The sequence below is a fragment of the Cebus imitator genome, unplaced genomic scaffold (genome assembly GCF_001604975.1).
Source record: "Cebus imitator isolate Cc_AM_T3 unplaced genomic scaffold, Cebus_imitator-1.0 Scaffold87, whole genome shotgun sequence".
Lineage (NCBI taxonomy): Eukaryota > Metazoa > Chordata > Mammalia > Primates > Cebidae > Cebus > Cebus imitator.
This window is the reverse complement of record NW_016107402.1, coordinates 3,944,834-3,960,366: the sequence shown is the minus strand read 5'-3', so window position 1 is coordinate 3,960,366 and position 15,533 is coordinate 3,944,834. Positions and strand designations below refer to the sequence as shown.

The following is a 15,533-nucleotide window of genomic DNA, read 5'->3' as shown; positions in this document are numbered from 1 at the left end:
AGTTTCCTACTGCATTGAATATGATTCTAGCATTTAAATATACATATTTTTTCTTTTCCTTTTTTTTTTTTTTTTTTTTTTTTTTTTTTTTTTTTTTTGAGACAGAGTCTTGTTCTGTCACCCAGTCTGGAGTGCAACGATGTGATCTCAGGTCACTGCAACCTCCCCTTCCCGGGTCCAAGCCATTCTCTTCCCTTAGCCTCCTGAGTAGCTACAGGCATGAGCCACCACACCCAACTAATTTTTGTATTTTTAGTAGAGATGAGGTTTCACCATGTTGCCCAGGCTGGTCTCAAGCTCTTGACCTCGAGTGAGCCACCCGCCTCAGCCTCCCAAAGTGCTAGGATTACAGGTGTGAGCCACTGCGCCGGGCAAGATATGAATTTTTCGAACAATGTGACCCCCTAATTGCAAGCCAAGTGTTTCACTGAGTGTGATAGCAGTCAAGGATCATTTTGATATTGTTCAACTGTCACTCTGTCCAGGTAAAGTGTTGCCCCAATGCACAACATTGGCACATTAAATCCTTACAACCAACCTTAAAAAAGGACTATTATTTCCATTTATCAAATGAAGAAACTGAGGCTCAGACTGGTGAAGACATCTGTCCACGGTCACATAGCCAGGAAGTGTTGCCACTGCATTTGAAACCAAGTCTATCAGACACCAGAACCCAGTGCCTTCCCTACCACACTGTACTGCCATACTAAAACATAGCTTCATTCTTAAGGCTGAGCCAGCTGCTCTCTCTAGAGAGAAAGGCCCAAATCAAGTATGTTGAGTTGAATCCCTTGGAAACCTTCTTATTTCTCCTGGGTAATGGGCAGAAATAGGCCCACCCCCTGATATGCTGTTTTTGCATTCTTGGCAGTTTCTTTTTTCTTTTCTTTCTTTTTTTCTTTTTTGTTTTTTTGAGACAGTCTCACTCTATCACCCAGGCTGGAGTGCAGTGGTGTCATCTTGGCTCACTGCAACCTCTACACGCTGCCTCAGCCTCCCAAGAGCTGTGACAACAGGTGTGTTCCACCATGCTAAGCTAATTTTGGTATTTTTAGTAGAGACAGGGTTTCACCATTTTGGCCAGGCTGGTCTCGAACTCCTAGCCTCAAATGATCTGCCTGCGTCAGCTTCCCAAAGTGCTGGGAGTATGAGCCACCATGCCCAGCCTCTTGGCAGTTTTCAAAAGGCTAATTCAGAAAATTGGAGGCTGGCCAGGCATAGTGGCTCATGCCTGTAATCCCAACAGTTTGGGAGGTCAAAGTGGGCAGATCACCTGACATTAGGAGTTCGAGACCAGCCTGACTAACATGGTGAAACACCATGTCTACAAAAAACACAAATTAGCCAAGTGTGGTGGCACATGCCTGTTATCCCAGCTACTTAGGAGGCTGAGGTCAGAGAATTGCTTGAACCCTGGAGGCAGAGGTTGCAGTGAGCCTGGATCATGCCATTGCACTCCAGCCTGGGCAACAAAAGCAAAACTCCATCTCAAAAAAAAAAAAAGAGAAAGAAGGAAAAGAAAATTGGAGATGACCCAGTCGAGGTGGCAGGCTCATTCTTTGTCCTTCCCATCACCTGTTTCTGAAGATGCACCAACCTCTGTCCCCAATGCTATGGGGACACATCCTTTCTGGTACCATCCATACCTCCACTTTTTTTTAGAGACAGGGTCTCTAAAAGTCGCCCAGGCTGGAGTGCACTGGTGCGATCATGGGTCACTGCAGCCTCGAACTTCTGGGCTCAAGCGATCCTCCTGAGTAGCTGGGACTACAGGTGCACATCACCACACTCGACTAACATTTTTCTCTTTATTTATTTATTTACTTTTGAGATGGAGCCTAGCTCTGTCACCAGGCTGGAAGTGCCGTAGGTGATCTTGGCTCACTGCAACCTTCATCTCCTGGGTTCAAGCAATTCTCCTGCCTCAGCCTACCTAGCAGCTGGGACCACAGGTGTGTGCCACCATGCCCAGCTAATTTTTGTGTTTTTAGTAGAGACGAGGGTTCACCATGTTGGCCAGGATGGTCTCGGTCTCTTCACCTCATGATCCACCCGCCTTGGCCTCCCAAAGTGCTGGGATTACAGGCATGAGCCACTGCACCTAGCCTTTTAAAAAATTCTTTGTAGAGATGAGGTCTCACTATGTTACCCAACCGGGTCTCAAACTCCTGGCCTCAAGCAATCCTCCTGCCTTCACCTCTAAAAGTGCTGAGATTGTAGGCATGAGCCACTGTGCCCAGTCCCACACCCACTTTCTTCCAGCCCTGTACAGAGCTAAGGGATTGCAACAGGGCAGGGGAACTGGCAAGGGTTCTTGGAAAGGGTGGGGGGACCAAGGCTCTAGACCTGGCTCTATTACTGGCTTGCTGGGTGACGTGGGAAGGCCTCACCTCTCTCTGGGCCTTTATGTTTCTCTCAGCACAGTGAGGGGCTTGGTTCAATGTGGAAGTGCATTCTAAACTCTAGTCGTCTGTGGGGTTCATTTGCAACAAAGATCTAGTTTGAACTAACTTACATGTCTTGCTATAGGGGTCTCGAGTTTTTATTTGCAGGGAGAGAGGTTTTCATTTAATCTGACTTTATGTTTTTTTCCATGTGGTTAATCAGTTATCCCTGGCATCTTATGGAAAAGTCCATCCTTCCCCCAACCAACACCATTGGCTGGTTGCACTTTATAGTAAGTCCCAATATTTGGTAGGGTGGGTCTCCCACCTTGTTCTTCAAAATTATCTTGACTATCCTTGGTCTTTTGTTCTTCCTTATATATGTTAGGATCAGCTTAACAATTTCTACAACCTGCTGGAATTGTGATTGGAGGTGCCCTGCAATTATAGATTTGATGAGGATTGACATCTTTATGATATTGAGGCTTCCTGCCTACAGAAGCTCCCTTGAGAAGTGTGATCTGGACTCTGAAGTCAGATCTGGGTTAGCATCCCAGCTCTGTGATGGAGGATACATCCCCCATGGGGACATGGGGGACATAGAAATCACTTCATGTCTCTGATCCTCAGTTTCCTCAACTGTGAAACAGGGATGACAATTGTACCCACTTCACAGATGGTCATGAGGATGAAACAGTACGTGTGAAGCACTCAGCACTGTGCTCAACACCTAGTGGGTACTCAATGAGTAGACCTGCTATTGGGAACAATTATCCCCTGTTGCTCCTCTCATCAGAATTGGTGTCTGCTTCCTGGAAAGTTTGCCCTGGATGCTCCTGTCCCTGGTGAAAGTTATGGACTCGTAGGGATGATGAGACACACAATTTCCAGCTACCTCCTAATATGTGTCCTCATACCATCCTAGGAGCTCAGAATCCAGGGCTGCACTCCTAACTCAGGTTCAGGGAGGCAAGGGGAGTGGTAGTTGCTCTTTGCTAGAGTAGGGCTGGGGAAGGGAGTATGACTTCCTGGGCCCTTACTTCCAGGCCAGCTCAGGAGGGAACTAGCCTGCTGAAACTCCAGGCTATTAGGTTGACCTGGATGGGAAAGACAAAGGCAGAGACAGAAGAGATGACAGACAAGATGAAGGGAGTAGACAGACAAAATAGCATCCTGGAAGAGATAGATGGTCAAAGCCAGGAGCTCCATGGAGGTCATCCTGCCATGCTCCAAGCCTTTCAGACAATTGGGGGTATAGGATAGCGATGCTCAAACTATTAGCTCCTCCTGAAGACACCATCTGATCTGCCACCTTCTTCCCTCTCTGGCCAGCAAGAAGAGGGGCTAAAAGAGCCCCCAGAGAAGGATGGATGGAAAAGTTGTGTAGATACTCCCCAGGCAGTTGAAGGGTGCCATCCCCAAAAGGTAGCAACAGCAACAGCAAAAGCCACTGGCTGCCCATGTCTATGCTGGTGATGGTCCTGGAGGGTGCTAGGAAGAAGTCCTGGTTCAAACAGGGGAATAGATTAACGGTTCCAAGATGGGAAGGCACTGCCGGCTCTGGTGCTGCCTCTCATCTGCTTGCTGAATGCACCACCCATCCCCAAGTGCCCAGGCTCCTTCCCAACAGACCCCAGGGGGCTTTTCAGGGCTGGAACCAATGCTGATGGGAGGAGGATGGAGGGTGGGGTTTCCCATCAGCTGCAATCAGTGGACCTCTGGGGACTGCCATTTTAACTGGTGAATATCCCCACAGCTCCTAATTGTCAGGCTTCACTGAACAGCAGGGCAGATGTCCAGACCTTCTAGGCTATCCCCACACACCCAACACTAGTGAACCTGCATCCCAGGGACATAGCTGATCCTATTGGTCTTCCAATTCCTGGGCTAAGAGGGGATTATTTTGATTTTAGAGCTGAAGATCAATCTCACCCTCTCCCCATTGCACAGATGGGGAAAACAAGGCCAAGTGATTCACTGAAGGACCAGAACCCGGGTTTGCTGTCCTCCAAGGTAGCTCTTTCTATTGCCCATAACTGCCACAGTTTTCTCAGACTCCCTCCTGATTGCATAGCTCCGGAACCTGCTGAGGTTCTCAATGGCCCTGAGTATGAAGGTCCCAAATAGGCTTCACAACTCCTAAGTCCCCCACCAGACTTCATTGACCTGACCCACAAAATCCTGCTCTCTTCCAGGAAGCTGCCAGGAGCCATACTTTAGCCAGTCATGCTCCATTGCCCTAGGATGGAGCTGCCTATACTTGTGTGACTTGGTCATTGGTGATCCCATCAGACAAGGGCTCCCCAGAGCGAGGACCAGTCTCCATCTTCAGATAGGAGAGAGCAGGTAGGGCCATCTCCTTCAGCAGACAGGGGTTCCCTCCCATAAGGACCAGACTTTGTTCCACAAAGCTTAGGACCCTGAGGGCAAGGGTTATAGCTTCACTATTAAGTCAGAAATGTTTAGGGGTGCAATTCTCCCTCCAATTAGACTGGGAGTTCTTGAGGGCAGTCTGTGACTCTACCACCAGACAAACAGGATTTTGAGGGGCAAGATCTGTCTTCCCTATCAGACCCAGGCAATTGCCCCAAGGGGTTGGAAATCTACCAGTCAGAGACATTGATTCCAACATAAAACTTTATTGTCAATACACAGATGTCTGGCCCCACTGGCCTTGCCTTTCTCTTCTTGGTGCTGGGGCCCACTGAGGCCCCCCACCAGCTCTGGGTGAGAGCAGGGGCCAGGGCTGCCCATCCTTAGGTCAAATCCTGGCTGCATTGGCCAGCACCCCTCTCTGTGCTCATCCTTGCTGCTAGGGTTCCCACTCTCATCATCCAGCATCCTTCTCTGTCCTGGCTCCTCTGGACCTAGGGCTCACAGGCACAAGCCCTGTGGATGCTGCCACCTTCAGAGTCCCTGGCCTCTGCCCAGGTGTAAGGGAGAGGATGTCCTCTGGCCAGGCTGTGCCAAGCCACACTAAGGGCACAGGAAGACGCAGCAGCTGGGAGTGTGTGTGTGCAGGCCCCTTGGCTCCCATCCTGGCCTCTCAGTGGCTGCTCTTGCGTGTTTTAAGGAGCATATGTGAGCTCGAGTCATGAACCTGCAAACCAAGAGGTCCTGTGAATCTCCCTACCCTGATATTGTAGGCTCCCTTACTCACCTCCTGTAGTCTCACCAGCTGCCTCAGCTGGGCCTCCCAGGGAAGTTCTTCATAGGTCTAACTTGAGCCTACCTAGTATCCCCTCTGAGTTTGGGAGCCCAGGGTGTATCCTGAGCAGATGATGGTGGGGGCAGAAAAAGAAACTGAGTAACATGGGTGTGTGCCAGAAGCTCAGGAGGCAGCTGCTTCTATGTACTTTAGATAGATCCTGGGGTCCTGTACCCACAGTGGGCCTAAGTGTCTGTCACTGGTCAGGCACTGAGCTGGCTGATGCCACACATACTAAGAAAGGGTAGGTTTGAAGATGCTAGAGAGGAAACTAACTGGAAGGGTGAAACCTCTCCAAGAAGGAAAGTGCAGAACCTAACCAAATGGGCAGTGACAGCGGAGTGGGTGGAAATTTAAGAGGTGGACTGCTGGGTGCAGTGACGCCCGCCTGTAACACCAGCACATTGGGAGGCCGAGGCAGGTAGATCACAAGGTCAGGAGTTCAAGACCAACCTGGCCAAATGGTGAAATTCCGTCTCTACTGAAAATGCAAAAATTAGCCAGGCATGGTGTCAGGTGCCTGTAATCCCAGCCACTTGGGAGGCTGAGGCAGGAGAATCGCTTGAACCCGGGGGGCAGAGGCTGCAAGTGAGCCGAGATCGGGCCACCGCACTCCAGCCTGGGCGACAGAGTGAGACTCCGTCTCAAAAAAAAAAGAGGCAGACCAGATTTTGGAATAGACAGAAAATTTGACAAATGGTCCGGAGGCCGGTCTGTGCTGGACTGGGCGGAGTGTCAGGGCGAGTGCCCATTGGGTGGGAAAGGGAAGGCACACCTTTTCCATGTCAATGAGAGCACTGAGCAAGTCTTGCTGGTGAGACTTCTGGCGGAGGTCCTTGGATGACATAGCCTCCAACGACCCGCTTGTTTTGCGTCTCTTCAACACCTCTGCCTCTTGCTCCTGGTTGAAACGGATTGCACGCACTTCCTCCACGATCCTGGGGGTGGAGCAGTGAGTGCCTTTCAGAAGGCTGCAGGGGAGGGAAGCAGCTCTCCCACCTCTTCCCTGGAGTCACCCACGCTTCACTCTCTCACGCAGCCCTGACAGAGACCCAGGCAGAGCTGTGCCCTTGTGTGAGGTGGGAGGAACCCGGAGTCTGGATTCCAGCTCTTCCACCAATAAGCTGGGGGACCTCTCTTGGGCCCAGGATCTGCTTTATAAAATGGTGAGGGCGTGAGGCCAGAAGATTCTGATGCTCCACCCAGCTCTGACTCACATGACTTGAGGGCACCCCCAGTACCCTCCCCTACGTGTTGAGCTCATCTCGGATCTCCTTGTACTGCGTCAGGTTCTCCTGTATTGCCTCAAGCACCAAGCAAAAGTTGTCGCAAGTGTTTTCATTGAGGTTCGACAGGGGGCCCCCCACAAGGGGTTCCTGGGGGAGACCAGATTTCTCCGAGCGGGCCACCACACAGTGCACCACTGGCAGCTGCTGGTTCTCGTCCTCCTCTTCCTCTGCGCCTGTCTGGGAAGCGGGGCATGGAGAGGGGTTGGGACAGCTCAGGCAGGTATGTCCCCCACACACGTTTCCTGCTTGGCTTTAGGAGGATGAGTTTCTTAGGATCCCGGGGTTCGAGGGCCCTCATTTCACTCTCACCAATATTAGCCTCCCTACCTTGCTGGGGGAGCCCAACTTTAAATGCACATGCCCTTCCCCTACCTCTTTAAAAATTCTCACCCCTTTTCAAAACTTAGTCCTGCCCCAGATTTCAACCCTGGTAAACCCTACCCGGAAACTTATTAAAGTCCTGCCTACTCTCAAGCCCAAGGCTCCAGCTCTCTGTTCTTTTAGAAGTACTCCCCTCCTTTCCCCAACCTTATGGAAGTACTGCCCCTGAATGAATAATACGGTAACTAACATTAATTGGGTGCTTACCATGCACCAAGCACTATTCATTTATCCATATAACCCTCATAAAAGAACCCTATGAGTTAAGTACTATTATTATTTCCGTTTTACAGAAGAACAAAATTGAGGCTTAGATTGGGTAAATGCCCCAAGGTCACCCAGATGCTCAGTTCTGAGTTGCATTGGAAATCTAACATCTAGAAAATCCACACCTTTTAGAAGCTCCAGTTGGTATGTGGGTACTCAAGATGGGGGGCTGCTGCCTCCAGGTCTCCAAATTGACTTTCTCCAGGCCCTTGATTATGCGAGCACTCACATACATGCACATGCGCTCTCACACACACTCCTGTTCCTCCCTTCTGCTCTCCCCATCCCATGCACCTCACTGAAGATTATTCGATGCTGTTGTCCCTGCTCTTCTGCCTTCATCATTTGCTCCAGGTTGGTGGTCACCACGACGACGAACAGGTTGATGCCAATGAAGGCACCGATGGTGATGAAGATGGTAAAGTAGATGGCACCCCCAATCTCCATTGCATACTCCCTCTTCTCTGTCCTGCAGATGGCAGGCAGGGGCCCCATCACTTCCCTGGCCCTTTTGGCCTGAGTTTCCTTATCTATGAAATGGGAAAACCATCCCAAGGCCTACTAGGACTTCTGCCTGTGTCACTGCTGTTGTACAGATCCCATTCCCTACTCCTGTCTCGATAGCTGCACTCTCCTAAGCATCCGCTGTGCTGACAGACTGCGGCTGATTCTCTAACCAACCCTGTAAGGTGGGGATGTGCACATTAACATGTACATTAAGTTTAATCTATTAGCTACAATCTTTTTTTTCTTTTCTTTTTTTGGGACAGGGTTTTGTTCTGTCACCCAGGTTGGAGTGCAGTGGCATGATCTCAGCTCACTGCAACCTCTGCCTCCTGGGTTCAAGCAATTCTTCTGTCTCAGCCTCCTGAATAGCTGGGATTACAGGCAGCTGCCACCATGCCCAGCTAATTTTTGTATTTTTGGTAGAGATGGGGTTTTGCCATGTTGGCCAGGCTGGTCTCGAACTCCTGACCTCAGGTGATCCACCTGCCTTGGCCTCTCAAAGTGCTGGGATTACAGGCATGAGCCATCATGCCCAGCCAGTCTGATTTTTATCCACTACCTACGCCATAATGGAGAATAACTATAGAGGCCCTTTATCTACTGGGCTTCTATACTCACATGTAGGAGGTAAAAAGAAATTAAGGGGTCCCACTTTCTGGAGTAAACTGGAAAGAAATAGGATGTCGACTTAATGGAAAAGAGGTAAAGAATAGAACACAAAAATGAGTGTGGGCAGTGGGTTTAAGAATGATTGAAACGAGACCTGATGTTTCCAGGAGTTCAGGCAGTTTGGTGAGCTGGGAGGTGGCTCTGTAACCTGAGGCACACTACAGACCCACTTCCCTGTCCAAAGCCAGCTACCCAGCTGGTTAGCATGATGGGAGAAGTCCCCATAACAGGGTTGGAATGGGACTCTGAATGTATGGAGATTCAAGGGGGACAAGGCATCAGGTACCACAAGCCTGGGTATTTCCTTTTCCTCTGTTTAAAGACCTGGGAACCCCCGCTTCCACGGGACCATCCTCATCCCAATCCCTGGATCTCCCACTCTCAGGGAGAGCCCTCACACACTACTGGTTTCCCTGCCCCACAGGCAGGATGAGGCTAGAAGTCCCACCGGCACTCACTGGAAGTCACTGTAGATGTTCACCCAGCCGTCTTGGGTGATGCAGATGAAGAGGGTGTACAGCGCCACCCGCATGTTCTGGAAGTGCTTGGGCACGAATGCACCAAAGAGGGTTACCCCAAACACGGAGAAAACCTGCCAGAGAGAACAGAGCCCCACCCCAACTTCACCCAAGGGCCTGGAAATAGGACATGAAAATGTCATGCAAATGAACACTGCCAAGAAAGTCACAGGGATTCAGGCCCACAGGCTTCTCTGCTCCTCCAGACACCCCTCTATTCACAATGACCCAAGGGCCCTGTTCGGGGAAGGGAAACAGCTGGGGGCGGGGGCAGGGGCAGGGGCAGGTACTGACCAGCATAAAGAAGAGGATGAGGACCATGATATTGGCCAAGTCAGGCACAGACTGCAGGATGACGCGGATGATCCGGGCCAGGGGCTCCACCGCCATGCACACATGCACCAGACGAAGTGCCCTATGGTAGAGCCTCTCAGGGGTGCCCCTAGTCCCTTCCCAGCCCCCTCCCTTCGCCCACCCTCCACCAGCTGCCTAGAGAGGCAGAGCTGATCTCCAGCTGGTCATTATCCCCCCATCTCATTTCTGGGTTCCAGATAGGTTCCCCTCATTTCTCCAGAGCTCCCAGCTCACCTGAGAGTGTAGTTGATGGCAGGGATATTGATTTCCGTGCTGAAGAACCCCAACAGTAATTCAAAAACAATAATGAAGTTGAGGATGTTCCATCCGTCCTGGGGGGTAGGCCAGCCCCAGTGGGGTCTGTCAGGCCCAGCCCATGGGGGCATTCTAGGTCTCCCCTCCCCACATCCCAAAGATGGTGGCTCAGTGTCCCTCTCAGAGCAGGACGAGTCAGCTACCATCCACTGCTGTTACCCTGCCACCCCCCAAACATACCACAAAACACACGTGTACTCACTGTCCCATACATGTGTCAATAGCCAAACGCAGCCTCAGACACACAGAGAAGACCCTCACAGATACACAGCTGGTCCCTAAGCTGAGTGCCCAGCTTGACTAAAGCATGCTCAAAACAGCCTTGCCCTGCAGTTAGGTAACCTGAAAACACTTGGCCGCTCCTGCCTTTATGTGACACACACTACAATTAATAACAACATAAAAATGAATCCTAGTAAAAACATCAAGGAACACTGCTTCAGTAGCCAGTTCTGAGAAGAAATAGCTCTCACAGCACAGGAAAGGGAGACAGGCACACTTTACAAGCCCTTTGTCCAATGAAGCGCTTACACAGGAATGAGGTGGGGAGGAGGAGGAAACTCACAGGTATGAAAAATCTGAACAGTGATCCCGCTTCTAGAAATCTGATCCGCAGATACTCTGGTCGAGGTAAAAATGATATTTGTATAAGGTTGAGAATAACCAACATGCCAGGTACAGTGGTGCAAGCCTGTAATTCCAGCACTTTGGGAGGCTGAGGCAGGAGGATTGCTTGAGCTCAGGAGTTCCAGACTAGCCTGGGCAACATGGCAAAACTCTGTCTTCACAAAAAATATAAAAATTAGCGGGGGGTGGTGGCGTGTGCCTGTAGTCCCAGTTACTTGGAGGGGTGAGGTGGGAGGATCATTTGAGCTCAAGAATCTGAGGCTGCAGTGAGCCGAGATGGGTGCTATTGTACTCCAGCCTGGGCAACAGGGATGAGACCCTGTCTTAAAAAAAAAAAAAGAAAAGAAAAGAAAGAAAGAAAGGAAAAGAAAACCAACATGTCCAATGATCAGAAGAGACTGACGGGATAAACTATGGCACATTAAATTACATTAAATTCAATGGAATACTATGTAGCTATAAAAAGAAAAACGAGGCCAGGTACGATGACCCATGCCTGTGATCCCGGTGCTTTGAGAGGCTGGTGGGAGAGGATCGCTTGAGGCCAAGAGTTTGAGAACATCCTGAATAACATAGCAAGGCCTCATCTCTACCAAAAAAAAAAAAAAAAGAAAGAAAGAAAAATGAGAAAGATCTCTATGTGTTGATACAGACAGATTGTCAGGATCCATTCAGTGACAAAAGTGAAGTACAGAATAATGTTTATAGTATGTTACTGTTAGGAAAGAGAAGATTGAGAGTATATACATATTTGCTGATTATTGTAAAAATAACTACTGGGAGGATGCCATAGTTTGAATGTTTGTCCCCTCCAAATCTCATGTTGTAATTTGATGTTCAGTGTTAGAAATGGGACCTGGCCAGGTGTGGTGGCTCATGCCTGTAATCCAAGCACTTTGGAGGCCAAGGCGGGTGGATCACCTGAGGTCGGGAGTTCAAGACCAGCCTGACCAACATGGTGAAACCCCCATTTTAAAAAAAAAAAAAAAAAAAAGAGATGGGCTCTAATGGGAGGTGGTTGGGTCATGGGCGTGGATCCCTCATGAATGGCTTGGTTCCATCCTGATGGCAATGAGTGAGTTCCCTCAAGAGCTGCTTGTTAAAAAGAGCCTGGCACCTCCCCCTCATGCTCTCTTGCTTCCTCTCTCGCCATGTGATCTGCACATGCTTCACCTTCTGCCATGAGTGGAAGCAGCCTGAAGCCCTCACTGGAAGCAGATGTTGGCACCGTGCTTCTCATACAGCCTGCAGAACTGGGAGCCAAATACAACTCTTTTCTTTATAGTTATTCAACCTCAGGTATTCCTTTATAGCAACACTAAATGGACAAAGACAATAAAAAAGAGACTATAAATATAAAAACATTACCTAGAAAGTATAGGGGTGGGAGAAAGGGGATGAGGGGGCAAGAAAGAAGTAAGAATTCTGTGGGTACCTTTCAATATAGTTTTGACCAGCATCTGTGTTAAAGATTCAAAAAGAAAACTGTTTTTTGAAACAGAGTCCCACTCTGTTGCCCAGGCTGGAGTGCAGTGGCACAATCTCAGTGTACTGCAACCTCCGCCTCCGCGATTCAAGAGATATTTATACCTCAGCCACTAAGTAGCTGGGATTACAGGCATGCGCCACCATGCCCAGCTAGTTTTCGTATTTTTAGTAGAGACGAAGTTTCACCATGTTGGCCAGGCTGTCTCAAACTCCTGGCCTCTAGTGATCCTCTCACCTCAGCCTTCCAAAGTGCTAGGATTACAGGCATGAGCCACTACACCCAGCAAGAAAACTATATTTAATGAAAAAAAAAAGTTCTTAAATGTATTGGGCAGCCCCATAAGCACAAGTCCTCCTGGCCTCTCACACTCGGAGTCTGTACCTTCTCCACACAAGGAGATACAAGTCTGCCTGTCTACAGATCCGCCTGTATATCCATTCAGTATGTAGCTCCTGTTGTGTGCCATATCCAAATCCAGTTTCTGAGAATATAGGATGTCTGCCCTGTTGGGCTCACAGACTATTTTGAGGGAGATGGATAAACAGCAAATTTTAACTCCATGCAAAAAAGAAAAAAAAAAAAAAAGTGCATAGCATGATGGAGACACAAAGCGGCACCTAACCTAGTCTGGGAGACACAGGAAGACTTCCTGGAAGAGAAGGCATCTGAACGAGTCTGTAAGTAGGAGTAAAGCAAGTGAATAGGGAAAATCAGATTTTGTAACATGTAAAAATTACATGAAATTCCAATTTGGGCATCCACAGACACAGCCATGCCCATTTCATTTTTGCGTGGTCTGTGGTTGCTTTTGTGCTGCCACGGCAGAGATGAGTCATTGCAACAGAGACTGTACAGCCATGAAGCTTAAAATCTTTATTATCTGGCCAATTACAGAAAAAGTGTGTTTATCCCTGCTGATCTCTGTAAATTAAGGTAGATGCTCTCAGCCCCATTTCTCAGATGAGGAAGTCAGGTTTATCCGAGACTACAGAGCTGGGGAAGGCTGAAGCAGGGATTGGAATTGGAGCCCAGGGAGGCTGCACTTCTAGTACTAGTTACTTTCTGCCACATTGTACACATCTCAGAACTAACACACAACTCTTTCTGCGCGCGCGCGCACACACACACACACACACACACACACACACACCCTCAGTTTGGAGGGCCAGGATTATAGGGGTGGACTGGGTGGTGTGCAGTCCCCATGAAGGAGTAGAGGCAAAGGGCTCGGGATCTCACCTTCCAGAAAATCCAGAAGCCATTGAGCCAGCCAAGGAGAACCTCACAGGTAAGAATGGTCAGCACAATGTTATCTATGGTAGAGAACAGCTCATAGTGTTTCTACATGGAAGACAGAGAAAAAAGAGGGGCAGAGAGGTCAGTGGAGCAGGGCCTGGGCAAGCCGGCAGGGAGATGATGTCTTTGGGGGAGGAAAGGCCCATATCATTGCTGCTGTTGGTCCTCAGCACCCTTGTCACTTCCTTTAAAGCACATTTTGCATGTGTGTGCCAGGCACTGTGCTAGGGCCATTCACGCATCACTTCATGTTACCATCACTGTTATCCTGCAAAGCAGGTTTCATTCCCGTCTTACAGAAGTGGAATCAGAGTGGTGCCTATGTGTACACAGCTAGTCGATAAAGATTGTTATCTGGGCTGGGCAAGGTGGCTCACACTTGTAATCCCAGCACTTTGGAGACCAAGGTGGGTGGATCACAAGGTCAGGAGTTCAAGACCAGCCTGGCCAATTTGGTGAAACCCCATCTTTACTGGAAATACAAAAAAAAAAAAAAAAAGCTAGCTGGGCGTGGTGGCAGGCACCTATAGTCCCAACTATTCAGGAGGCTGAGGCAGGAGACTCACTTGAACCCAGAAGGCAGAGGTTTCAGTGAGCTGAGATGATACCACTGCACTCCAGCCTGGATGACAGAGCGAGACAATGTATCCAAAAAAAAAAAAAAAAAAGATTGTTGTCTGATTATAGACCTTTGTCCCTAACCTCTAGAGTAGGTATATTTTGGAGAGGGAGGTAGGAGAAGCAGAACAGGCTCCAGGATTGGGAGGAAAAGGCCTGGCCCCTGAGAATGGAGGATACCAAGCTCCATCTGTCCTAACCTCTCCTGCTGCTCTAGCTCTCCAAATTCTCCAGGTCAGGTCTGTCCAAACTCCTGGGTACCCTGCTACTCATGGGTCCAGGACATGCACCCGGGATGGATGAATTGGTAGATGGATGACTGGGGTCTGTCCAGAGCCTAACTCACATTCTCCCAACCTCAAACTTTCTCCTTCAGCTTCACATGGCTTCGAACCCACTAACAGCCCCCACAGTGCCCAACTCCACCTAGCAGTCACCCGAGTCACTGTGTCTCCTCCCTTTCTTTCTTTTTTTGTGAGATCTTGGCTCACTGCAAACTCTACCTCCTGGGTTCAAGCGATTCTCCTGCCTCAGCCTTCCAAGTAGCTGGGATTACTGGTGTACGCCACCATGCCTGGCTAATTTTGTATTTTTAGTAGAGATGGAGTTTCACCATGTTGGTCAGGGTCGTCTCAAACTCTTGACCTCTAGTGACCCACCCACCTCAGCCTCCCAAAGTGTACTCCCTTTCTTTACCCCAATGTGCAACAGACTCAGTGCCTCAGGGCCCACTGCCACATAACGGGGTTGGGAGGGCCTCCTGCTACCCACACCTTGCCACCACTCCTATCCATCGGCCAATGCCAGGCTGAGCTGAGCTGCTTAAACTCAGATGACAGGTTAAGGTTTATGGGTTCCTCAACTATTCCAAATTCCCAAAGGGAATTCTGCCTACGATGAGGAAGAGCTTCTTTTCCCTTGTTTATTCTCTCAGTTCCACCCTGGTGGCCACCGGAGACAATAGGACATCCACACCATTATTCAAAAAAGCATTCTAAATAGTCTTCAGCCCAGCGTGGTGGCTCACACCTACAATCCCAGCACTTTGGAGGCCAAGGCTGGAGGATTGCTTGAGCCCAGGAGTTCCAGACCAGCCTGGGCAACATAGTGAGACCCTGTCTCTAAAAAAGAAAAAAAAATTTTTTTTTGACACACAGTCTCGCTCTAGTTGCATCTGTCACCCAGGCTGGAGTGCAGTGGTGCAATCTCGGCTCACTGCAACCTCCACCTTCTTGGTTCAAGCGAATCTCCTGCCTCAGCCTCCCAAGTAGCTGAGATTATATGTCTAACACCACACCCGGCTAATTTTTGTATTTTCAGAGAGATGGGGTTTCTCCATGTTGGCCAGGCTGGTCTTGAACTCCTGACATCAAGGGATCTACCTGCTTTGGCCTCCCAAAATTTTGGGATTACAGGTGTGAGCCATTGTGCCCAGCTCAAAAAGAAATGTTTAAATTAGCCAAGAATCATAGCTTGTGCCTGTAGCTGTAGTCCCAGCCACTTGGGAAGCTGAGGCAGGAGGATCACTTGAGTCCAGGAGCTTAAGGCTGCATTGAACCAACATGGCACCACTGCACCCCAGCCTGGGTGACAGAGACCCTGCCTCTAAAA

General features: G+C 49.3%; 1 protein-coding gene across 2 annotated transcripts in view; it reads right to left on the bottom strand.

The window, feature by feature from the left end:
- Positions 1-5,007: 5,007 nt before the first annotated feature.
- Positions 5,008-15,533, bottom strand: part of CATSPER4 (cation channel sperm associated 4) — a 12,750-nt gene continuing 2,224 nt past the window's right edge. The window contains exons 4-11 of one of the 2 annotated variants that reach the window (XM_017534647.2): positions 13,248-13,349; positions 9,812-9,909; positions 9,518-9,638; positions 9,164-9,297; positions 7,824-7,998; positions 6,844-7,058; positions 6,368-6,530; positions 5,008-5,484 (exon numbers count right to left, since the gene is read on the bottom strand). In XM_017534647.2, coding sequence (XP_017390136.1) covers positions 5,431-5,484; positions 6,368-6,530; positions 6,844-7,058; positions 7,824-7,998; positions 9,164-9,297; positions 9,518-9,638; positions 9,812-9,909; positions 13,248-13,349 — 1,062 coding nt within the window. In that variant the 3' untranslated portion in view covers positions 5,008-5,430. Of the gene's footprint in view, positions 5,485-6,367; positions 6,531-6,809; positions 7,059-7,823; positions 7,999-9,163; positions 9,298-9,517; positions 9,639-9,811; positions 9,910-13,247; positions 13,350-15,533 lie in introns of those variants that run through there. The other variant, XM_037740683.1, reaches the window with a different exon arrangement.